General features: G+C 37.0%; 1 protein-coding gene across 2 annotated transcripts in view; it reads right to left on the bottom strand.

Annotated features, from left to right (window-relative positions):
- Nucleotides 1-276: 276 nt before the first annotated feature.
- LOC110097866 (outer envelope pore protein 37, chloroplastic) overlaps nucleotides 277-26,679 on the bottom strand; it is a 32,069-nt gene continuing 5,666 nt past the window's right edge. Inside the window, exons 2-8 of one of the 2 annotated variants that reach the window (XM_020824490.2) lie at nucleotides 23,408-23,554; nucleotides 6,047-6,136; nucleotides 5,646-5,828; nucleotides 5,409-5,503; nucleotides 3,222-3,342; nucleotides 2,687-2,849; nucleotides 277-462 (exon numbers count right to left, since the gene is read on the bottom strand). In XM_020824490.2, coding sequence (XP_020680149.1) covers nucleotides 2,718-2,849; nucleotides 3,222-3,342; nucleotides 5,409-5,503; nucleotides 5,646-5,828; nucleotides 6,047-6,136; nucleotides 23,408-23,554 — 768 coding nt within the window. In that variant the 3' untranslated portion in view covers nucleotides 277-462; nucleotides 2,687-2,717. The remainder of the gene's footprint in view (nucleotides 463-2,686; nucleotides 2,850-3,221; nucleotides 3,343-5,408; nucleotides 5,504-5,645; nucleotides 5,829-6,046; nucleotides 6,137-23,407; nucleotides 23,555-26,679) is intronic. The other variant, XM_020824491.2, reaches the window with a different exon arrangement.

The raw sequence follows: 26,679 nt of genomic DNA on the forward strand, positions 1-26,679 counted from the left end.
ATTTTTGAAAGAAACTCAAGAGAAAAACACTTTGATTAGTTTAAGATAGTCACTTCAACAACAAAGCGCCCTTTGTCAATTCGACAAGGGAGCACCCTTTTGTGAAGATTAGTGATGTTATTTCTTCGACTATTCGAGCTTATATACTATGCAAATGAGTCAAATACGAACGAGCTGAGTTCTTAAGCTCAAGTTCAAAAGATCTTGTTCAAGCTCTATCACTCAATTGAATGCATTCCATATAAGAACAAAAAGCCAACTCAAACAGTCATTAGATGGCAGAAAAAAAAAGCAATGCAATGGCATAAATTACCATAAAGAGTCTGTACAACTTCAACATTCAATATTCATCATATAAACTAACATTACAACATGACATCCTTCCACCATCCGTCATCAATGGAGGTTGGCTCAAATGATCCTTCCAGGCCATCAACCTTAGTCCTTGTCCCTTCAGATCATCTGGAACATGATACATGGATAGTAGGTATGAGCATAAAATTCAATACAAAAAGCTTCTTTTGAGACAGCTTTCTTACTACTTTATGAAACCATTTTTTAGTACAAAAAATTTTAGAATTAGAAATTTTTGTACTAAAAAGTTGTTTTATACAACAGTAAGAAAGCTGTCCCAAACGAAGTCAAAGTCTGACATAAAAAGCAACGGGAAAAAGGAGTTGATATATATATGGATGATGAAACACAAACATATCATTGTAAGATACTCATAATAAAAAGTTTTCATCTATCAATTACACAAAACTAAATCAGCATTAACATCATCATCATTCAATCACAAGATTATAATTAGATCATTTTTGCAAGATTTTAAAAGCTTAATGATTCGTTTGAGATGGCTACAATATTTTATAAATATAACTATAAATTTTTATGGAAAAAATAATTTTTTCGAAGCTACTTTGAGTATTATGTTTTTTGGGTGAAAAGGTCGGATAATAATTTTCCTTGCAACTCACTATCTAGAAAATTTAGTCATCAAAAGCTGAAAAGCTGTTTTCCATCATAAAAATTTCTAAAAAATGGCAAAAAAAACAATGATCAAATGATGTCATAGCATTCTTAAAAAAACAATCAAAAAGTTGTCTCAAACATACCCTTAGTCCAATCATTAATTGTAACACAAACACATCCTTTTTCTAAGACTTCTAAATATTTCAAAGAATTATAACTATTCTTGCATTCATGTACAGTCACACAAACAGACACACAGATATATATATATATATATATATATGTGTGTGTGTGTGTGTGTGTGTGTTTGTGTGACTGTACATGTTTATCATGTCACATATCATAGTGACAACAATCATATATATGTATGTGTGTTTGTGTATATATATACGTACATATATATATGTATATATGTATATATATACATACATACAGACACACACACAACTTTTCTCTTACCAAATCATTATCATGTCACATATCATAGTGACAACAATCATTAATCACACATGTTTAATATGGATTCAACATATCCACTTGTATGATGGCATAAATTATAAATCAAGTGTAAACATATAGAAATCAACAAGAGAAATATTCAATCATGGATCATACTCATAAGCTTCATCATACGCCTCATTGAACATAGATAACACATCACTCATGCAAGCAAAGAAAGTTCTTGCCGACTTTGTTAAGGCAAAGCTTGCCTGCCAAAATGCAGGAGATATTCTTAATATAACCTCTTCCAACGCATTCTCCCAAAGCTTCACACAAGCTCTCAACACTCAAAATACTGAGTAAGCGCCTCACCTCAATGTACAACAATAACAACAAGCCTTTAATCCCCTACGTGAGATAGGCTAAGAATCCTTTTTCTCCATTGGGTCATGTTAAGAGTCAAATTCTCATTTAAATCTAATAAAGAAAGATCATTTCTAATAATTTCTAACCAAGACTTCTTAGTTCTATCTCTACATTTCTTAACATAAGCCAAATCTAATACATTTACTTTCCTAATTGGATCATCAGAAGGCCGCCATTTTATGTAACAAAGTCATCTAAGGCGACTGTCTCTAATCTTATATTCCACTGAAGCTATTCCAACCTTTTGACGTATATGCTTGTTAAGTATACTGTCTCTAAGAGTAAAGCCACTCATCCACCTGAGCATCCTCATCTCTACAACACTTAACTTAATATTAAGCTTCTCTTTTAAGCACCTCACCTCATTGTAAACCACTAAAATCAAATCCATAGAATCCTTATGCCATTGCATGAGACAACATAGGACAACGTGTGGAAAGCTAGAACAAGCTCCATCATGCACTCATCTAATCCCCAATTTCCAATAGGAAGCTTCCAAGCATTAGGCTCAATCCCTTGTCCCAAATGGCAATTCAAAAATTAGCATATACTTAGAATCCACCTTGATCATATATACAATTGAAAAATTGCCTACACAATCCTAAAAGAAATTATAGTAGAATTAATATATATATATATATATATATATATATATATATATATATATATATACAAAAGTTCCCATCGCATATATGTAGACTAAAATTAACATGAGTATGAGCTGTGCAAAATGACTGAAGCAAAGATAAAGTTAACACATGGTGTTTAACACTAAGGATGAGTAAAAAAACTAAATCTAAATAGTAAGATGGAAATGAATTAAGAACGCTATGACTTGACAACTTACATGGCTGGAAAATCAAAGACAACCGAAAGAGCTAAAAATCCCATCTTTTTTTCACTCTGAACATAAGAGCAGAGCTTTTGATGCCATCTTGAGGAACTTGGAGCATCATTTGAGCTTTCAGCTTCCTAGGTGCGTCCTTCGTTTTTCCATCTTCAGGCCCAACCTATAGATGTCAGGGCAATACATTCCATTAATGATAAAATCCTTTCAATTTTGAATGCAGAGACTACTTTTACAGGAGGACCAATTTGAATCAACCTTTTTTGACATTTAAATTGAGCGTTTTGCCCGCATTTTTTAAAAGCATTTCAATACTTTTTGTTTGAACGGTTGCAGAATTTTTTAAATAATAAAGCAAAGGTGACCAAGCTAATTGTAACGAAATGAAAACAAAGTATTTGAATAACCAAAGAAAAACATTACCGTTAGAAAAAAATTTCAATTAAAAAGAAACAATATATGATATATTCACAAATATCTTGCTGAAGGAATCGTGTAACAGAACTTATTTGGAGACGAGAAAATGTAAGCCTACCCAGAGAGATGCCCAGCCAAGACGCACATCCGAATCATAACCAGCTTTAATCTTGAGATCTTTTCCAATGGTGTGTTTATAGACAGCACTCCATGCACTCGAGTCAAAATGATACCAGTAACTAGACAAAAGAAATAGGCAAACGGTTGTATGAAGCAATTATAATAACAGTAATGATACTTATTGTGATAGGAAGTACTTGAGTTCGCAAGTAACCCTAAAGGAAATACTTGAGTTCACAAGCAAATCTAACAACAATTGATGAAAATAGCGAGAAAAACTGCTGACTTCAGAGAGAAATCAGCAATAAGATGCAGAAATTTCAGAAAAATTGGAAGAACACAAGGGAATTTCTTCTATTCAATCCACGAACAAGAAAATCAATACAAGATATAAGTTTCTTTGATTCGAGAGGAAGAAACAACTCCAAATCTCTAGCAAAGCCTAGAGCCAAAGAAGAACAAAACCTTGATCTCAAATCTCTTTCAAATTCAAGATACCCCAAACCCAAGCCCAAAAAAAACTAATTAAAGCCAAATGAAACCTACATAATCCCTAAACAGCCCCTAATTCAAGTTTCCCTCCTAAACAATCATTTAATTAATTGCTTGGGCCCACTAGGGCATCCACCCCTCCCCCTTGGTTCCGCCCCCTGGATTTGGGCCACCGGCTATAGAAGTGAACCGGTCAAGGTTGGACCGGTTCAGCCAGCCCCTCCTGGGCCGGCCTAACATATTGCAAACAGCAGCACTTTATAATACCTGAGCTCCCATAAGACCGCCTATAGGTGGCCAAATATTGATCTTCTTTGTTCCAATAGTAGACGTCAGAAGCACCTATGATGCATTTTAGAGGCCCTAATAACCTTTTACTTAATTAACTAGCAATGGAAGAAAAAACATGCCTAACAAGAACCAATCAATATAGAGAATACAAAGAGAGGTAAGACCAATCCCTAAATATGAATCTGAATTATCTGTGAATCTCAATGAGCCTGGAGAGTATTGTTGCAGAAATGAAACTCACATTATAAATCATTATGGTAAGAAGATAACAAAGAAAGCAGGTGAAAATTTGGAGTGTATAATGAGCAAATTGCAACCACAGCAATGTGAAAATTTTCTGTTCTGCTGATTTTTCATTCAGATATTTACGAGGATTGCTAAGGTCCCTCAGTCTGAGAAGGATATGAAGCCATATTTTTCTAAAGATAAGAAATAACATAAAAACATGACAGGCTGTATTTTTCGTATAATAGGCTCATTTTATTGAACTTCCTCAAAAGCCATAATTCGGGGGCAATAACATGGCCACTGCAGCGGAGCCAAAAATAAAAATTCTATATCCATACAGCAAAGTTATTATACGATAATGGCATGTTACTTCACATATAGATGAGATGCATAAATTTACAAGCAAGTTACAAAGAAAATCAAGAAAAAGACTATATCAAACTGTATAATACAAAGATATAATAGATGGCCAATGCTTTTAAAGCACAACAAAATCCTATGTTTTTTGTACTATTATTCCAGGCAAACCATAAAATATATGCCACCTTCTCAAATAATAAAGTTGAGAAAGAGCAGAGATCAAGAGTGGAGAGCTGTCAGGACAGGCGGGGATGACTGGTAGTGATATTCCAGTGAAACATAATACTACAACAACAACAACATCAAGCCTACGTGGGGTCGGCTATATGAATCCTTTTTCACCATTATGTCCCGTTAAAAGTCAAATTCTCATTTAAATCTAATAAAAAAAGATAATTTCAAATATTTTTTAACCAAGTCTTTTTAGGTCTACCTCTACTTTTCTTAACATAAGTCAAATTTAATACATCAACTTTCCTAACCGGGTCATCGAAAGGCCTCTGTTTAATGTGACCAAACCATCTAAGGCGACTCTCTCTAATCTTATCTTTCACTGGAGCTACTCCAAGCTTTTCACGTATATGCTCATTTCGTATCCTATCTCTAAGGGTAAAGCCACTCATCAACCTAAGCATCCTCATCTCTGCAACACTTAACTTAGTATTATACTTCTCTTTTAATGGCATTGCAGTGAAACATAATGATTTGAGAAAAACGTTTGATGCATATGAGGTGATTTGATGAACAAATACAGAAAAAACTGAAGGAAACTATACAAATGAAAAAAAAACGATAATACAGGAGAAGAGATTACCTAAATTTATCTGAAGGGCTGAATCGCCGTTTAAATGCAAATGACACTTTATTTGAAGGTAGATTGATACATGGGATGAATGACAATTTCGTGTCCTAACAATGAATTCAGGTTAATTAAATGATAATAAACACTCAAGGCTAAGGCAAATTTTTTCCAAAAAAAAATAATTGCAGCAGTAAAAACAGTTCATACAGCAAGACTAAAATAAGTAGAAGCAAATTCTAAATCAATCACCTTATAAATATATCGAAGGTTCAAATCATTTCCATTGTACACAACCGTGCCGATTCCATTCAACATCGGACTTTTCAATATACCATCAACTGATAAAATTTTCTTGCCTTCAATCTTTTCTTCAACATTCTCTCTCTGCTCCAATGCAATTTCACCATAAGGAAACTGCAAAGCTGCTCTTGGCTGCAACAATGGCACATTCTTCAGTCACATAGTCTGCTATTGTGGCACCTTGCTTACTCTTTCCTAATATGCCAATCGATGATATTGATGCACTACATGTATAAAATTTTAGTTAATTATAAGATGAAAAGACCATTCCCTTACTGCCATTATAGTTGCCTTAGATGCCAGATTCTATCCTTATTCTCTCATTTTAACAGAAATACAGAGTGACTCACCAACCCATTTGATGGAACCGAGGATGACAATTCCAATTTCACTGAAGGATTGGGCAGACTTGCTATCACTGCAACTGCTCCTAGTTGTTCCTGTAAAACAAATGAAGTCCATTTAACTAATAACCCCCATGAGTAGAAAGTACAGAATAATCGCACAAGAGAATACAAAAAAGAGAATTACTTAATCTCTCTCACTGTGATAACAATAAGCCAATGAATTCTGTTTAAAAGGACCGCAAAACCTAGAGAAGAGCAACCAAATTCTTTGAAACGACCACCTTTAATGAATAGTTGCATACATACTTACCTCGCCATCTTCTTAGGGAGATAAGACAATATGAGGGTATCACAGTGCACTTACTGACTCCAGCCAATTAGGGCATGACCATGTCAAGAGGCTCCTATAGTCCTATCACTATAGGTCCCCGAGGGGCATATATAAATGAGTATGGAATATATTAGCCGTTAAGAAACTTACCATTTGTTTCTGAGTATTTTTCTGTATGCTACAAAAGAAATCATCTTTTTGAAAATTCAACAACAACAAGAGACACAGTTGAATACATTTATATGGATTCTTCTCATGGTAAAATGTACCACCAGCAATATGGTATTTTGACTACATGATCATTTGGCGCGTGAGAACTGCTTTAAACATGAGAGATTATTTTGTGCGGATGCTGGACGCAGCTCTACATCCGAAGGCAAATAAGGTGAAACCACGTCAGCGGTACCGAGCAGTGGTACTGAGCAGAGGTGACGTGGCGCATTCTGATTAGTCTCTCGAAGGCGTTCGGCGTCGGCACATAATAATTTTTCTTAAACAGACAGCGTTCATTGATCCATAGTACTTTGCACAAGCATCTTGATCAAGTGCTTTGTAAGATTCAAAACACAATATTTTATATTAGGTGTAGAGTCTGATTTCCCTCAGCCATTTTAATCTCAAAGTTTTGGATAAGTAATTATTTTAATTTTTAAGAATAGTGTCTGTCACACTCAAAATTCTATTCACATCTAATTGGTCATAACTATCACCAAATGTTGCTCTATAAAAGGATAAGAAATCAATGATTGCAATACATCACTCATTCTTCCCCTCCATTAAAACAAAGATATAAGCGGATGTTGGAGTAGCAACCATTGGAGTGATCACGACTAGTAATGGGATTGCCTAAAGTACCAAATTATCACTTCATAATCATTTGGCCCATGTTGTGAACTTCAATAGTATTTGCAAAAGAATCTGACCAGGCGCTTAGAAAATATTCTCCATGCAATTTTTTTTTTAAAGTTCGGAGTCTAATTTTTTCATTAACCACTTTGATATCAAAGTCTTGGATAAGGCTTGATTTTTATTTTATTTTTTAAATTGGTAACTATCATCTCAAAATCATATCTAAACATAATACTTCAAATCTACCACTAGATGTTGCTTTGTAAAAAGGAAGAAATCAATAATTAGAAGGCATTATTCATTCTTTTCATTCTTCTCTTTCGTTCAACAAAATGTAGAGAAAAAGTAAAAAATACTAGTGAGTCAAAAGTGAGGAAAATATTTTAAGGGTAAATATTTGTATCTTGTTTTCTATAAGCTAGTGGACATTTATCTCTTTGTATGGCTGTGAATGTAAGTGAATCTCATAAAATCACATGAACTTTTGCATTCTTTTTTCTTAACGCTATCCTTGCAAATTATTTTTGTCATTCATTTGATCATTACTACTCTCATGAGTACGCTTTACCTTAGCAACTGGTATCATGGCAAAATGATCTGAACTTTTACATAAAAGTGGGAGTAATGACATACAAAGCTATGAAGATTAGCATTGACCAATTCAATGGAAAGGATTTTAGATATTGGAAGATATAAATCGAAGATTACCTATGCCAAAAAAACTTATATTTATCCCTTTTTGAGTTGAAGCCAACAACTATGAGCCAAGAAGGCTGAGATCACCTAGATAAGTATGTATTGGTAGTTGTATGCATGTCACTGACAAAGAAGATTGCATGAAAGGACCAGACTTGGTGTGATAAAAGCTCTGTTATAAAAGTATGGGAAGCCTTCAATGGTAAAGAAGATATATCTAATAAGAATTTTTTTTAGAATCAAAACGGTTGAAGGTGCTTCCATAATAATGCATATAACTGACCTTAATTTGATCACAAGTCAATTGAGCTCATTTGATATCAACTTCGATGATGAAGTTCATGCATTAAGTTTCATTATCATCACTAATAGAAGGCAGTTAATTGTGAAAACTATCGTAAGTTCATACGGGTCCATGAAGATAAAGTTCATTGATGTTCATGACTTGATCTGAATAAATAAAGATATAAAAACGCAAGAATCAATTGAAGGTTATTCTTCTACTGCTCTGAATTTTGAGACTAGAGGAAGCTGTATAGAACGAGGCATCAATGAGATAAATCCTAATATCAACTGAGAAGAAAATCAAAAGTTTCCAGCAGTACATGTTAGTGATATGGCAAGATTAGCCACACAAAAGGAGGTTGTCCGCAAAGGAATGATAGACTGATTTTGATAGAAAATAGCCGCCAAACAAAGGAAAACTTGTTGAGAGAAATTCAGCGAGCAGATTTTTCAAAATTTGAAGAAAAATAATGAAGAAGAACACTTGAAATTCACTAATAGAAATAGAAGAATAGCTCGATGCAATGAATCTTCAATTCGAAAGGAAGATTCAGCTCTCCAAATCTCTAGCCAAAGCCTAGAGTCCACAACCCAAGCCAAAGATCTCAAATTCAGATTTCAAAATCAAGATAACCCTAACCCTAGCAAGAAGAGACTAATTAAAGCGAAAGGACAAATGGTTAGTCCCTAAACAATCCATAATTTGAATTTTCCCTCCAACGCAAAACTTAATTAGTGTATGGACATCCATTAGCCCCCCCACCCCTCTCTCTCCCTGGTTTTGCGCCCCCTCACCCCCCTCCCCCCCCGGGGCCTGCCTTTTGTATACATGAACCGGTCCAAGGTGGACCGGTTCAGCCGGCCGTTGGGTCGGTCTAACATATTTCAAATCAGATGGAGCAATTTTGTTAATGTTGTAAATGAAGATACTTATTAAGCACAAGCCCTTAGCACTAATAGTACTATAAAGTCTTGATCTTGAACTCAAAGTGTCATTTCATTTAAATCCACATATAGAGTTTATATCCGATTATTCAATTAGAGATTATGGGAAGATTCATGTTGTAATCTTGAACATTGTAAGAGTGTAAATCATGAATAATAATAAGACTACGTAGAAGTTTCACGATGTGAGGCATGTCTCCAATTTGAAGAGGGACTTAATCTTAATTAGGTAGCATGTAAAGAAGATAGCATCTCAACCTTCCTTACTAATGCCTGGAAGGCAACCAAGGGTGCCATGGAAGAAAAGGATGATGCCATGCATATAATGCATAGATGAATACAAAGGTGCAATGCAGAAAAAAGATTGTCAAGTGGGAACTTCCAAAGGGCATCATAGGGCAGATAACATTTTAAGATTACAGAGAAGGAACTTCCAAAGAGCATTGATGAATACATGTGAATACATGGTAAAAAATGATTATAAGTTTATGAACAAGGGATCGAGAATCTAAATAGCCTTAATCAACTCCCATGAATGAGTGGGAGGGATTGTCGTACAAAGATGACTCTCATAAGACAGTGCCTAAAAACTTTAGTCTCCAAATAGAAGATTTTTAACTGAGAGTCTAATTTCCTCAACTAATTTAATCTCAAAGTTTTGGATAAAATTTTATTTAATTTTTGAAGCTTGGCGACTGCCAAACTAAAGATCATAGTCACATCTAATCCTTTGTACCTACCAACAAATGTTGCTCTATAAAAGGACAAAAAATAAATGGTTGCAAGATATCACTCATTATTCTTCTTAGTTCAAATAGGTGTAGAGGTCGAGGTCGGAGAAGTGGTTGAAAGAGTGATATGCGGTTGGTAGCAACCACTATCGATGTCGTACAAAGGGATTTTGTTTTTGGGTGATCGACGAAGATCATTGATAGGCTAGAGATGACTATTGGAAGCTGGAGGTCTTCTCAAGAGGAAGTCATAAATTGTCATTGGCACCAGTGACCAGCAAGGTGATTCAATAAATGAGGTAATGGGGTTTACTCTATCTTCGGTGAGCATACCCAGTGGAGAAATCATTCTTAGGCTTGAAAGGGGAATAAGAGAGAGAAGGGAAGAATACTATGTGGGTCTCCGAAAGGGTTCTGCTCATGTGGTTCGAATGTAAAGAGTACAACCGCACTATCCCGTAGGACAAAACAGTTGTAAGCCTTTACAATCGACACAAGCAGACCAATGGAAGAGCATATGGAGTTATACATACGATTAGCCATAGAGGGTAGCGGCTTTCACCTACCAACCTCGATGGATAATAATATGTATAACCCCATCTGCTCTTCCATTGGTCTGCTTGTGTCGATTGTAAAGGCTTACGATCGTTTTGTCCTACGGGATAGTGCGGTCGTACTCTTTACATTCGAACCACATGAACAGAACCCTTTCGGAGACCCACAGATTTCTGGCGACCACGGTGGGACAGGTTTCTCTCTCCATCTTCGGATGTTAAATTATCTTCTTCTGTGTGCACTCCGGGTTTAGTGCTCTTTAGTTAGGTTCTTCCTTTTCTAACCTTTGTAGGCTATTCTGTCCCTTTTCTTCTCTTTCCTTCCGGTGTTTTTTTTTTTCTTTACACTAATTGCTACGGTTTGTGTTAATAGACAGTGCAATGGCGTACTCTGGTTCTTCAGTTACTTTCTGCTTTGGCTTCGACTCGCAGGTGACACTCCCTGAGTCCCTGCTGTCGAACCCACCTGCAGGGGGGGATCACCTTCGATTCTTTTATAGACTCGGCGTACGTCACTCTAGGCGGGCCGACCCCCTCCGAGGCTGCCGCATTCTCTCCCCCTCAGAGGAGAGGACGCGCAGCTATGAGACCTTTTGGACGACCAGTTGCTCGGCAGCCAGCCCGGGCACCCGTTCGTCCAGTTGCTGTTCGTGCGCAGCCAGTGCGCCCGGTGGTTAGGCAGCCAGTGCCTAGGCCACTTCCTGTTCACCCTGTTCGTCCGACACTGACTGAATCTCATAGGATCCAGGCCCCTTATGCCTCCCTTTGTGCTCACGGCACCAGAACAAATGTGCTTATAGCACCAGAACAGAATTCATCGGATCCGGAACAGAACAGATATCAGATTTCAGATTTGAGCTCATTTCAGATTTCCCAGACACTAACTGAATCTCATAGGATTCAGGCCCCTTATAGCTCCCTTTTTATAGCACATACAGATAGCATTTCAATTCAGAAGAAATCCGGGCAAATCCGAAATCAGACAAAAATCGGGCAGCACAACGGCAGTAGACAGAATTTACACAAAATTTCCTGCAAAGAAAATTCACCAAATTCGCACAGAATATAGATAATCACATTCCAGAACCTTTATTCTACTGCACAGAGAATTTACAATTTCACAGAAAAATGTAGTCTACGAAAAACTCCGCCGAATCAAAAATACCCGGACAAAAATCTTCGAAAAATAACCAAAATGTGCACACTCGGCACGTCAACAATATACAGAAAGTTACGCGGTAAAAACTGAACCAATCAAAAGATACGGACGAAAAAACAGTAACGGAAACGAAATCCGGACAGAAAATACCGCTAAACTCGACGGTTCTGAAAATTGAGAAAGGCGGAATGTGCCTTACCTTGCGTACAGCAATATTCTGAACAGTCTCTTCGGACGAAAACGGCTCCGCGTCATCCGAAAATCAACTTTTCCAAAAGATTCCTCGACTTTCTCTCTCCTCAGATATTTTAATTTTTAATTTTGATTTTTCTCTCTCTTCAAAACGACTGAAATCAGCTTTATAATACACAGATCGGCCCGGCCGATCGCCAGATCGTCCCAGGACGATCAGACCATCTTGGATCGTCCTGGACGGTTCCCAGAACTATTCTCAGGCCGATATTTTCTACAGTGCCAATCGGCCCGGACGATGTCCAAATCGGCCTAGACGATATATACAGAAAATCACCTGGAGCAAAACTGGGCAAATTCTGGAGCAAAATTTCCACTGATCGTCCCAGGACGATCCAGATCGTCCTGGACGATCCTGGAGCAGATTTTTGATATTACAATTTTTCCCAGTTTCACTTGTTACCTTCAAGTGTGGTCTGGGATACCAAAACTATTAATTCGAATCTCTATGAAATGTGATACTGAGTCCATCCTTGATCTATATTAGTCAAATATGATGATGTTGATCCATTGTCACTATGTGAATTTCTCTATGAATTTTATTGTGACATTCGTGCTCCCCAGTTCATTCATATGAGTTGAATGTGGCATGGGTTACCAAAGCCAAGGTTTAGTTCCTTCACAGATCCTGTGCATAACCTTTCTCTCCCCATTTTTATTTATATGTCGAGTATGGCCTGGGATATCAAAGCCAATAATTTTTTCCTCTTTATGTTCTAGTATACTTGATCTATATCTGTGAATATAATGTAAAAAAAAAGATAAAAAAGATGGATGCTCCTAGTTGGGTAGAATCAGTTGCCCTTGTCACATGTGGAACCCAGTTCTACACTTCAAAAGCCCAAAGTCCCTCCAAATTCTCTTCTCTTCTCTCCTTAGAGCATTCTGATGATTGCTCAGGAGATGACTACGTGTTCATTTCTTCTATTATGGTTATTCACTTATGATGGGATGTTGTTCTCCCTTGTGATGTAGTACATCTTGTTTTAGATGTTAACATCATTTCTTAGTGGATTTTTGATCTTCTAATGGAAAGTCAATCCATTTCTTCCTATAACAACATAATTTCTCATTAAGACATTGCTTTTAGCTGTAAAAGCGGTCTCTTTAAATGCATAAGTGTTGCTTGTACTTCTCACAGGATCCCATCAAGTTAGCATGGGTGTTACCACTGTGATCCCTTTAAAGATCATCGATTTTTTATATGATGGTTGTTATTTTTAGTGGCAAGTGTGTCCCCTCATCACTTCGATTGTTATTCATTTACTTTGAGATTATTCTTTCTACACGGTTGTATATATGTTCCTCTTTTTAGAGAGATGTATATCGATCGATTACCTCATGTTGTATGATTTCAGTTTTACCTAAAGAAATTCTACTTATGTTTTGATTAATCATGGCCACGACGATTTGTCCTCTACCATGTGATAACTAAAATATAAGTTTAGGATTTCTTAGATAATGGATTACTTACTTCTCTTCCCCTCACAGTACCACGCACATGTGCGTTGGGTGGTTGTAGAGTTGACTTTCACTCTTTGTTTCGTCGTTTCGAATAAGGTCAGGCAAACATTGAGTCATTCTCATTCACTGTTGCGATCTGGTCAGGTGAATGTTGGATTTTGTCTTTTGTCCTGCTGTTATGGTCTAGTCAGGCAGACATTAGACCTCTTGGGAAGCTCTTTATTCGCTGTTGTGAATATGGTCAGGTGGATATTGAGTTGTTCTCATTCGCCGTTGCGAATATGGTCAGGCGAATGCTGAACTCCCTTTCTCTATTCCCCTTTGTCTCGTTGTTGCGATCTGGTCAGGCGAACATTGGGTTGTCCTCGTTCACTGTTGCGATCTGGTCAGGTGAATGTTGGACTACTTTCTTTTGTCCCACCATTGCGATTTTGGTCAGGTGGACATTAAACTTTTGGGGAATGGCTCATTATTCGCTGTTGTGAATACGGTCAGGTGGATTTTGAGCCATTTTCATTCGCTGTTGCGATATGGTAATGCGAATGTTGACTCCCCTTTCTGGTTGGGTGCCCGACAGAGTCCCTGGGAGGCATACTTCACCACCTCTTCATTCCCCCTGTTTTATTTCCTGTTTGGGGGTCTTCTGATTCTTTGTTTCGCGTTTCGAATAAGGTCAGACAAACATTGAGTCGTCATCATTCACTGTTGCGATCTGGTCAGGTGAAGGTTGGATTTTATCTTTTGTCCTGCTGTTGCGATCTGGTCAGGCAGGCATTAGACCTTTTGGGAAACTCCTTATTCGCTGTTGCGAATATGATCAGGTGGATATTGAGCTGTTCTCATTCACTGTTGCGATCTGGTCAGGCGAATGTAAAACTCCCTTCCCTTTCTTTACTCCTTGTTTTGATGTTTCGAATATGGTCAAGCAAATCTGGAGTTGTCCCCATTTGCTGTTGCGATCTGGTCAGTTGAATGTGGGACCCCCTTTCTTTTTTCTATTCTGCTATTGTGATGTGGTCAGACAGATAGATGATTTCCTTGTTTTTGATCATTATTATTTTCCTATGATTGTTGTTTTTCTCATTTGATATGATTTGCAAGTCATCGTTGAATTCCCTTCTCTTTGTATCATCTTAGATATTTGTCATATGTGATCGTTAAATTCTACTTGGTTCTTTGAGATTTCATTTCGATTTTTCTCATGTGAGCGTGAGATCTCTTTCCCCTATCCTCCCACTTAGGTTGGGCAGACAGTTGATTTGATTTCTTTGACTCTCCTTCTTCATTGACTTGATTCTCGTTAGCTGATTGTAGATTGGTTGCATATTCTTAGTAAATTTCATTGGTTGATCTTAAGGTTGTATCTTCCTAGAGTTAGGAAGGTCAACACCAACATATACGGTTCACTTATTGTTCTCCGCATATGTTGGGGGTCCGTTTGTTGACCTCGATTTTGGCTCGAATTTGCTCGAGCACTTTCGATCGATTTAATCGAACCCGACTCGAGCCGGATCAGACTCGAATGTGTTCAATTAGACTCGATTAGTTTAATTTCGTCCCGTCGTACCTGATTTGATTTAAATTGATTATTATTTTGAACCCAATTTCAAACGATTAATTTCGTTGCGCCGGCTAGAGCCCGAATTGGTTCGAATCGAGCCAAATTCAAACTCAAGTCTAACCCAATCTTAGCCGAATTTGACCTGGTTCAGCTCAGTTTAATTCCACCAAAATGCCATTTGACTTCCTATACGTTTTGAATTTATCTTCTAAATCAGAAAATTGCGTCAACGGTTATGATCGAGCAAGATCTGAGATTCGGCCGAAATCCCGCCTCTCAGGGATTTTCTGCGATTCGAGCAGACATTGAGCAGCGACGACGAAACTGGCGGGCTTCTTCTTTCGGCAACAGATTTGATTTTACTCGGAACGAAGGCTCCGAGCTTGGCACTCACGCTCTCGCTCTCCCTCTTTTTCTCTCGGTCTTCTCCTGTTCGGAAAGCCCTGACGAACGAGCTCCCTCTCACTGATTCGATTTCTCCCCCTCACATACGACGCTCTCTCCCTCTCACTCTTCTCCTGCTCCCGTCCCCCCTAGCTGCTGCACGATCCCTTCTCCCCTAATAGCCGGACGGACCCCTTCTCCGGTCGGTATTCAAGCCGGAGCTGAAACTCCCCTTCTAGTTCTTCCGTCCCGAACCCAAAGCCAAGTCCGACGACCCGATCGCGCGCCTCCATACCCATACTCGACGCCTCTCCCGCTCCGACGTCGTGCGCCTGGACTGACTCCGATCTCCCTCCTCCGAACTGAGTTTCATCCCTTTGTAAGGTAAGTTTCTTCATCTCCTTCCCCTTCTTCTTCTTCTTCTTCTTCTTCTTCTCTTTTGAGTAGGAAAAAGATGGCAAACGAAAGAAATCTTCACCCATTTCATTATGAGATGAGTTTATGTATGGTTGGAGAGTTTGTTTTTTTCTATTATTTCTTTTATTTGGGCATCATTCATACAAAATCTTAATGCTTGGGTGATTATTCCCTTCTCGATTTTATTATGACATTGTTGGCTCTCACTCTATGAATATGGAACAAATGAAATGAGATGTGCATAATACTTATGTACTTATGCTTCTATATGTTCTAATAGAAATGTAGGCTCTCCAAAATTATTGTAGAAGTTTACTTGTGATGATAGTTTCTCAATTGTTATAAATGTGTTTTATGACTTTGATTAAGTTTGAAAGAGTTGAATGTGAGAATAGGTTCCAATTTCATACATACATTTGATATTATGAGTCTGTCGATTTGTTTTAAACTTACTAAATATGTCCACATCATGAACTTCTTTCTTTCAAGATTAGAGAATTTCATGTATATAAATCTCTCATTTCATCTATGATTAACACATATATTTGGGCAAGTGTATGAGTAGAACCGATTTTAAATGAGCATCATTCTTAGAATGATTTTCTTTTATAAAGATCGTCATCAAAGTAGTAATGTGTCTCGCAAGTTTTGGTCAAAAAGTGTGTGGCAAGCAATCATAGTTTTAATCCTTTTTCATTTTCGCATAAGTTTTGAGTACAGAGAAGTATTCCTAAGCTAAAAGAATGAGGAGCTTGCTTACCTATGTGCATCACCAATGGTAGCTTGTGGTAATCACGTCATAAATGCTTTACTTCATGTACGACCATAACAGTCCAAGTTGTATATTCTTGAAATAAAATGTCACGGATCAATTTGATGTGCTGTAACCTTTATGCTTATATCCACGATTTGTTTTTCAATAAATTATCTCAAGTATCCCTAGAAAAAGTGATGTTTTCTAGTGATTTGTTTATAGAAGCATGGGGTGGCCTAGCATATGAACTATTATAGATTACCTGTTTGCAAGCTTTCTTTGAAGCTTTGAGGGCGTATAGCATAAAATAAAATAAATTTGTTAGAAGGCAACCATGGATTTCATAGTTATGTAATTGATGTTAAAAACATGTCTACTTTGTGTGGTAGGCTTGTTGAAGCTTCTTCTGTTGAGTTCTTTTTTTTTATCAGTTGTGGAAGGCTTGGTTAATGGTAGGTGTTGGAGTTTTATTTCTCATAATGATGGCATGATAATTTAATGACAACCTAGAGCTTCTATATATTTGTAGTCAACCTATTGAGTTGAGGTTTATGTTTATCTTTGAAGTGTTTAAGCTCTTAATTTCTTGTGCAATAACATCGTATGAGGATAAGTGCAGTCTTTGTGATTTGATTTGAGTCCAAAACTATTTTTGTAAACGAACAAGTGCCGTTTTTCACTGTTTTGAACTTCCGGATTGTTGTGGGAATGAGATACATGCAGTTTTTCATTGTTTTGAGCTTTCGAATTGCTTTAAGAGTAAGTTATGTGTAAGTTTCTTGTTGATTTTTGTATTCCAAGCCGTGTTAAAGTGAGCATCTGTTGGAAAGCAATCATAAATTTCTTAGTTATGCGAATTACATTGTTGGAAGCATGCTTAGTTACAATATAAAGAGTTAATAGATTTTGAGATACCTTTATGCTTGTTCTAAATCTAGATCCTCCTTTATCCCTTTGAACTTTACTTGAAAATTATGTTAGTAATTAATATCAGAATGTTTCTTGAACATTGGAGGAACCAATTGGCATTAAACTATCTTTCTCTCCTTTTACTTTCCAACAATATGAAATTGACTTTGAGCTTTTGGTAAGATGATACATGTTTGGATGCATGAGCAAGTTTATAAATTAGGATTTAAGAGTTTCTTGAATATTTAATGGCATATAGTATGAAGATTGAAACTTGTAGGAAAGCATTTATTTCGCTCATGCATTGAGAGAAAGAGGGCTTTGTGAATTGATTCATGTTGAAAGAGTGTTATGATTTGCTTTATATTATGAAATTAGATCTCTTATAATTTACTCCCATGTTTCTTTGCGAGTCTTTACATGTATTGAAAAGCTTTGTGAAGGTTTTGTGAGTTGCTTCCGTATCGAGAAGTTTTATGAAGGGTTTTTCAAATTGTTTTATGATGAGAATTTGATTTCTTTTTATTTTGTAATTTGTTTTCGTCTTGTGAATGTTTCTTGATGGGGGGCTTTATAGTGCCTATTCATTAAGAAAACTTCCACAAGTCTAACCCCACTCCAAATGAAAGAATAGGCACTTGATTATTAGTTGTTTTGATAGAGTTTTGTGTCAAAAGAGGGATTTTGATAGATGATTTTTGGTAACGTCTTGTGTAATATTTTTGTTTAGAAATTTTCATAGAATATTTTGAGACTTCTAGTTTTGTGACTTGCTTAGTGTAGTAAAATCCCTTAGTAGTTTTTCTTAGAACAAGCTAGTGGTTAGTGTATGAATTATCTTTCTATTAATTCACATTGGTTTCTAAGAGATAAGTTTTGGGATTTTGAAGCTTTAGTAGTAGCTTTATATTAGAGGGCTTTTGTGTCTTGTTTGAGTAAAGTGATCCTTGCTTATTTGGGTTAGCTCTCTTTAATGATTAGCTAAAATATAATTTTGGATAAATATAAAACAAAAATAGTCTTATTTTAAGTTTAGTTTTAGGAGTTTGTTTCCCTTAGTTGTCTTGGGCTTTGTTTAGAGGGTAGTCAGATTGTTTAAGTTGACTCTTATTCAAGTGCCTTATTTGGATTGTGGGGACATTAAAGGGCATTGAATGTTGCTTTAGGGTACACTTGACTTCAAAGAAGTGGACATTAAAGGGCATTGAATATGCTAGGCCACCCTTGCTTCTATATACAAATCACTAGAAAAACATCACTTTTTCTAGGGATACTTGAGATAATTTATTGAAAAACAAATCGTGAATATAAGCATAAAGGTTCCAGCACATCAAATTGATCCGTGACATTTTATTTCAAGAATATACAACTTGGACTGTTATGGTCGTACATGAAGTAAAGCATTTATGACGTGATTACCACAAGCTACCATTAGTGATGCACATAGGTAAGCAAGCTCCTCATTCTTTTAGCTTAGGAATACTTCTCTTTACTCAAAACTTATGCGAAAATGGAAAAAGGAATAAAACTATACTTGCTTGCCACACGCTTTTTGACCAAAACTTGCGAGACACATTACTACTTTGATGACGATCTTTATAAAAGAAAATCATTCTAAGAAGGATGCTCATTTAAAATCGGTTCTACTCATACACTTGCCCAAATATATGTGTTAATCATAGATGAAATGAGATATCAATATGCATGAAATTCTCTAATCTTGAAAGAAAGAAGTTCATGATGTGGACATATTTAGTAAGTTTAAAACAAATCGACAGACTCATAATATCAAATGTATGTATGAAATTGGAACCTATTCTCACATTCAACTCTTTCAAACTTAATCAAAGTCACAAAACACATTTATAACAATTGAGAAACTATCATCACAAGTAAACTTCTACGATAATTTTGTAGAGCCTACATTTCTATTAGAACACATAGAAGCATAAGTACATAAGTATTATGCACATCTCATTCCATTTGTTCCATATTCATAGAGTGAGAGCCAACAATGTCATAATAAAATCGAGAAGGGAATAATCACCCAAACATTAAGATTTTGTATGAATGATGCCTAAATAAAAGAAATAATAGAAGAAAACAAACTCTCCAACCATACATAAACTCATCTCATAATGAAATGGGTCAAGATTTTTTTCGTTTGTCATCTTTTCCCTACTCAAAAGAGCCTAAAGCATCATGTCAAGCATTAGCACAAACACCTTATGTGCACACCTTGATAGAAGATCAAAAATGACCATTCATACATTTTCTAGTTTACACCTAAAACTCTAAATCAAGTGGCATGAATCAAAAACATAAATTCTCATTGCCAACTATCACATGGGAGAAGTACATAAATCAACACATGCCACTAAAATTAACAATGCAAATCATCATAAAATCAATCACATGGGGTGAATGTGTTTACCAGAAATCAAGAGAAACAAGGGTGTAATGACATATACACCATGAATCTTACATAAGTTTTGCATTAAAATGATCATTCACCAACTAAATCAACCACAATATCTTAAATTCAAATGAGAAGCCAACGAAGGTAAGGAGGAGGAAGCAAATCAAGGGGAAACAAGGAGGAGAAGACAAAGAAGAAGAAGAAGAAGAAGAAGAAGAAGAAGGGGAAGGAGATGAAGAAACTAACCTTACAAAGGGATGAAGCTCAGTTCGGAGGAGGGAGATCGGAGTCAGTCCAGGCGCACGAAGTCGGAGCGGGAGAGGCGTCGAGTATGGGTATGGAGGCGCGCGATCGGGTCGTCGGACCTGGCTTTGGGTTAGGGACGGAAGAACTAGCAGGGGAGTTTCAGCTCCTACTTGAATACCGACCGGAGAAGGGGTCCGTCCGGCTGCTAGGGGCGACGGGATCGTGCAGCAGCTACGGGCGACGGGAGCAGGAGAAGAGTGAGAGGGAGAGAGCGTCGTATGTGAGGGGGAGAAATTGAATCAATGAGAGGGAGCTCGTTCGTCTGGGCTTTCCGAATAGGAGAAGATCGAGAGAAAGACAGGGAGAGCGAGAGCGTGAGTGCCAAGCTCAGAGCCTTCGTTCCGAGTAAAATCAAATCTGTTGACGAAAGAAGAAGCCCGCCAGTTTCGTCGTCGCGCTCCAGCCTTCGAAAATTCTCTAAAATGGTTTTGCTCGCTGCTCAATGTCTGCTCGAATCGCAGAAAATCCCTGAGAGGCGGGATTTCGGCCGAATCGCAGATCTTGCTCGATCGTAATCGTCAACGCAATTTCCTGATTTATAAGATAAATTCAAAACGTATAGGAAGTCAAATGACATTTTGGTGGAATTAAACTGAGCTGAACTAGGTCAAATTCGGCTAAGATTGGGTTAGACTCGAGTTTGAATTTGGCTCGATTCGAACCAATTCGGGCTCGAGCCGGCGCAACGAAATTAATCGTATGAAATTGGGTTCAAAATAATAATCAATTTAAATTAAATCAGGTACGACGCGACGAAATCAAACTAATCGAGTCTAATCCGGCTCGAGTCGGGTTCGATTAAATCGATCGAAAGTGCTCGAGAAAATTCGAGCCAAAATCGAGGTCAACATACTAGAGAGATAAAAGTAAGAAAAATATTCATAAGAAAATATTTATATCTTATTTTTCCCTCTAAACTAGTGGACATTTGTATCTTTATAGGATCATAGTTGGATCTCACCAAACCAAATAAACTCCCTTCTATTGTTTTCCTGGCATGTTTCTGATAGATTATTTTTTTAATTCTCATGATCTCATTGTTCTCATTGCTGCCATCTATTATTGGCCACTATAAGATTTAATCTTCATTTCAGACAGCTTTCTTATTGCTTCTTAAACAACTTTTTATTACAAAATTTAAATTTTTACTAAAAATCTGCTTCAGAAAGCCATCCCAAACAAAGCCTTACTCTTCTGCTAAACTTATTTTGAACTTTCCACTTTGTAACATTCACAAATTGTTTTCAAAATAAATCAAATGATTTTTAAAAACACCCATAATAACTTTTAGGTGTTCAAATTATTTTCAAAACAAGAACTTCCAACCATCCGACGAGACGCACCATACCAGCTAGCCTTACACATGATATCATTCAACCTAGCACCGCACCCAACCAATCCCATGCCACAGTGCCACCACGCTCATCAAAACCAATAAACATATTGACTTATGTGATATTCAATACATACAAAAAATCACATGTAAGATAACAAATATGCTTATATTTCATATTAAAGCATAAACAAAATAAAATTAAAAAATAATAATAAGTAACCCCTAATGACCCCTAAATTCAATAAAAGTAAGTTCATTCAAAACAAACACCACTAAAACTCACATCAATAAAGCTCATGTTCAGAACTTAACTCCAAACACTTCAATGTTTAAGTCAAAATAAACAAGCCTTAGGCGCTAATTCATGGTTGTAAAAATCGGACTAAATCAGGTGGTTGAACCTAGGGGTACAGATGTATCAACCCAAACTCAAGCCACCCCTAGCATGAGCTTGCACTTCATTAATTAATTAAGTTTGAGCTCAAACTTAATTCTACGAGATCGAGGCGGCTCATGTATAAAGAAAGAGATACCCTAAATGATTATATTTCAAGCAATTATTACAATAAAATTATTTTAAAAAATTAGAAGGTAAATAATAAAGAATTACTTGATAAAAAATGATATATTTTAATAGCTTTATAGTTAAACTCCTAAATTCTAATATATTTTAAGTGTATTTTATATTAATATTTTTTTAAACAAGTCAACTCGTGAGCTAATTAGTCGAGTTGAGGCTAGCTCAAGCTTAGATCTTTAGCTCATAGAGCTTGACTCACAAGCCATTTATCGAGTCGAGCTCGAGCCGGCTCTGAGTCAACTTAACTCACTTACACCACTAGTGCAACTAGTTCAATTTGATCAAAATTTGAATTTATAGATGAATGAGATCAACCCGCAAAAACTGGTGGTCAAACCATTAATATATAATATAATTTTCAAATTAATTTTTAGTGTAAGAAATTGTGATACCCCTTCCCTTAATTTAAGGATTACCTCCAAAGATCCGCCCTTATTGACACAAATAAATCAAGGGTGACTCCTTGTGTGATCCACGTCATTCCATCCATCTTCTTTGAGTTCCAAATCCAAGATCTTCGTTAGCCATCTAACTCAGTTCATTACATCAGCAGCAACCAGGCAGTCCAACATCATTCCCCTCAAACTCTTAATGATTTCCATAACCACCCCTTCATAACTTCAGGGAGAACTAAATGAAATAGCCTAGCCATAATTAGGGGTGTCAAAATGAGTTTTCGGGTTGGGTTTAGGTCCAACCCGAAAATGACTCGTCATCACCTGATCAACCCAAACCTGACCCGAATAAAGAAATGGGTTACAAACCCAGACCCAAACCCGACTGATTCAGGTTCGGGTCAACCCGACAAGACCCGCCAACCCACTCTGCTTTCTAACTCGTGTGGCTCTCAACGCCTCTGCCTGCTTTAATAGAATTCGCATGCACAAATTGTGAACCGCAAAAGAAATCCAACCCAACCCGTCCCCGCACACAAATCGCAGACAAAATCAGAATTCCTTCAAAACTTCGCAGCGCTAGCACGGGCGTGTGAGCAGCGAGCAACGACTGGCGAGCGGGCGCGTGAACCAAAGGTTGCGAGCGAGCTAGGGCGAGCAACACGTCGTGTGAGCCGGTTGGTGTGATTTGTGTGAAACAACGATCGTGTAAGCGAACTAAGCGCGTGAGGAGCTGCAAAAGCTATCCAAATCTGGACCCGGGTCAACTTCGGACTGATTTCAGCTTCTAGGTCAACCCAAACTCGATCCGATTTTCAAAACAGTTCTAACCCGAACCCATCCCGTCTAACAAACGGGCCGACCCAAACCAAAAATTTTTCGGATCGGATTTTGGGTCAGGTCAAATATTGATACCCCTAGCCATAATGATGACCATATGAGAAAATTATGTATCACATTAAACATAATCCTTGTTTGATAGCATACGCTGTCTGCAACATTAGCAAAAGGAAAGCACAAAGAAAATGTAAGCGCACCTTGTGATACTGATAGTTGAATTGGAAGACACTACCGAAGTACAAGCTAGTAAGAATAGACTTCTTATTTTTGCAATTGAATGATACAGACGAATATTTTGTTGACCACCTTATACCGATATATTCTGGAATCCAAATCTGATCGCTCTGAAACAAGAGCTGTCTTAGAGGAAGAATTCCAAAGAATTTCTTAATTTAGCCTGCTGACTTCCATGAACAATTGAAAATGTAGAACACAATTAATGACACGAAACATAAAATCCAATGATTGACCAAAAAGTTGATAAGCAGGTATGAACCTTACATAAGGCAGGTTTTACCACCCACCATAAAATTATTGTATGGTGGAGGTAGGAACTTTATCACTATCAATGAGAGGGAGATTGAATTATGTTAACAAACCAATAAGTCTATATTAAATGAATAACATGCACGAGCAAGCGCACAGTGAACTTGTTATATAGTAACTAGACCAAATCAACCAGGAGGCAGAGGAAAAGTCAGCATTTCAAGTTAGCTTCCTTCAGTAATATTTTAAAAAACAATGTTAAACAATAAAAGTAATCATCAGAAGAAGCAGCCTTGCCGCAAATCAACTGTATATGCCATTAAATACTTAAGCAATTGGTGGCTGTGCAGTTTAGCAACCTTGAGAAGTTTAGTTAGTATTAGCAATTTCAGAATTATTCATAACTAACAAGGATTCAGAATTCAAAGCCTTTGACAGGAATTGTTTCGCAAAATCCGACATGGAACCAGAGGGTTTCAGCATGGAAAAAAGAAGAGCCAAAAGGTCTATGAGATTAGACAAAGTACCAAAATTCACAAGCAAAAGGTCTACTTTATTCTGCTAGAACCAAGGACAAAAATAGAAGAGCGGAAGAACAATAGATGAGCTCAAAGATGAAGTTCGCTATAAGCTGGAATAGCTACTGAAATCATTTTTCTGGAACATTGACCTTATTGGCGGAAATCAAATTTTTCCTTTAAACCTTCAAAGTTCAAACACGCAAATTTTCATTTTTTTTTTCCGTAGAACTAAATATAAAGCTTATTTCCTTAGCATAAAATCTCAGCCCTTTGATAAAGGAGGGTTTAATATGAAGCATAAGCAAAGCATATGTCATGACATTACATGAAAGTGTCAGGATTTTGAAATACTCACGAAAAAGAAAATAAAGCACAAGAAAAAAAATGGAAAGGTCATAAGCACGCCACTTTTTCAAGTTAAAGTAGAATACATACACATATAAATATAATTTCCTGTAACAAAATTAAAGCAACCAGAATAAAAACCTCGTACTCTTTCAAGCTAACAAAATGTCTCCTTTAAGGCAACTTTCTCTTTGCATCTTTACCAAATGGATAGAAAACTAAGGCTTCGTTTGGGACGGCTTTCTTCCTAAAGCAAATTTTTAGGATTAAAAAGCTACTTTAAAAAGCTGTGAAAAAGTTGTCTCAAACGAAGCCTAAATCAGCAAGAACGTGAAACGGAAACCCACCTCGCGATCTGGCTCATCATGTTTTAGTCCATCCATGCTGAAATCACATGAATAGGACCTTGAAAGTCTTTGAATCAGCCAAACCAATCAGTTCAATGCTGAACCAGCTCACATCAGCCTTCTCTCACACGTGCAGCCATGATAATAGGTGTGTTGGTGGCAGAGACCTCATCGCAAGTCTCCAACGATGGTCTAGGGGATCAAGCAATTGGTCCACCAGGTTCATGTCACCAAAAGAAGCACACTAGTGGCCTTTGATTACCCCAATGTATGCTCATTACTATGCAAATCACCCGAAAAGAGTTGGACATCTCAAAGCATATAACAAATCCATATAAAAATGGATCAAGGACTCCTAGCATCTCTCCACAATTCCTCATAATAAGAAAGAGCCACTCATGGAGTACTAAAAAAGGTAATAAGGACCAAGCCAACACTCCCAATACAAGAAAACAAAATAGCTAAAAATCAATATATCCCTTCGCATGTTCCTAATCGTCATAATGGTATTGGCAACAACAGTAGAAGCTACAGTAGGAATGGGAACATACTTAGCTCAACACCACTCATTTCAATGTCCTAATGTCCATTCTAAATGATGAGAACATTAAGTTGCCCTACCCACTGAAATCGAATGATGGTAGCCATAAAATCAATATTGTGACTTCCATCAAAGCAACGAGCATACTACTAATGCTTGTAATAAATAAGAGGAGATTAAGAGGCTCATTTGGCAATAAGATCTTGGTTGCTTCCTTCAAGTCCATAATGCCAGCGCCAAGCAAATTAGCTTGATGGGCAACCCCAATAGCAGCAACAATAAGGTAATTAATTGTGGTGACCTTAATTGTGGTGGGCAAAATTGAGAAATCATCAATGGACCCTCCTCTAAATCTAAACTTAAGGGGGTATTTAGTTGCAAGTAATCTTAGTGTAAAGCAAACAAAATACACGACTTTTGAGAATTTTGATGTTTCGTAAAAAGCAAAAGCAGCGTAAAATATTAATGTATTTGGAATTCGCCCATAATTGCACTCCATGGGCCGCTACCCATTCACCGCCACCGACAAGCAACACCCATCGCCAATATTGGCCATTACCATCCTCCACCATCATCGGTCGGCCGGTCGCTCCCCTTGCCGCTGCTACCATCAGGTTTTACATTGAATTAATTTTACTTAAAACTAAACAAAAAAAGTAACCTCTTGCAATTAAAATGTACTCAACTAAACAACCTAAAAATATTTTCAATACACTATATTTATTTTACTTTTACTTCGCATTCCTCTTTCAACAAAATAAACAGCCCCTAAAGGAATATAATATCCACATTAAGATCCACTAGCAATGAATGTAATGATATAGGTGAAGCATGCTTTAAAATAAAGAGGATTGTAATCGATATGTTGGAGCCCTATTATATTTCACCTTCTCAACATAGAATCACCAGGATAAACTCCAACTACTGTTGGGCCTCTTTATGCCTTCAAAAAACACTCTATAATGGCCCAAGGCACCGTTATTGTATCATCACCCTTCATTAAATTCCTCAACAAGTTCTCACACTTCAAGAGGATTCAACACAAACTTTTCAAATTAGATAGTTCATCACCTTTTAAGAACAACAAACTTAGGTCAACTTTCCCAAAGCTCATTAAGGCATCTTTGTCCAGAATTCTGTTGATATGCACAAAGTCAATCAAGACATAATATCACACTCTCTCAATGGAGGCCCTACCTTCAATTCAATAGCACAAAATAAATGTAGTG

This window comes from Dendrobium catenatum, unplaced genomic scaffold (assembly GCF_001605985.2).
Source record: "Dendrobium catenatum unplaced genomic scaffold, ASM160598v2 fragScaff_scaffold_574, whole genome shotgun sequence".
NCBI classification, from domain to species: domain Eukaryota; kingdom Viridiplantae; phylum Streptophyta; class Magnoliopsida; order Asparagales; family Orchidaceae; genus Dendrobium; species Dendrobium catenatum.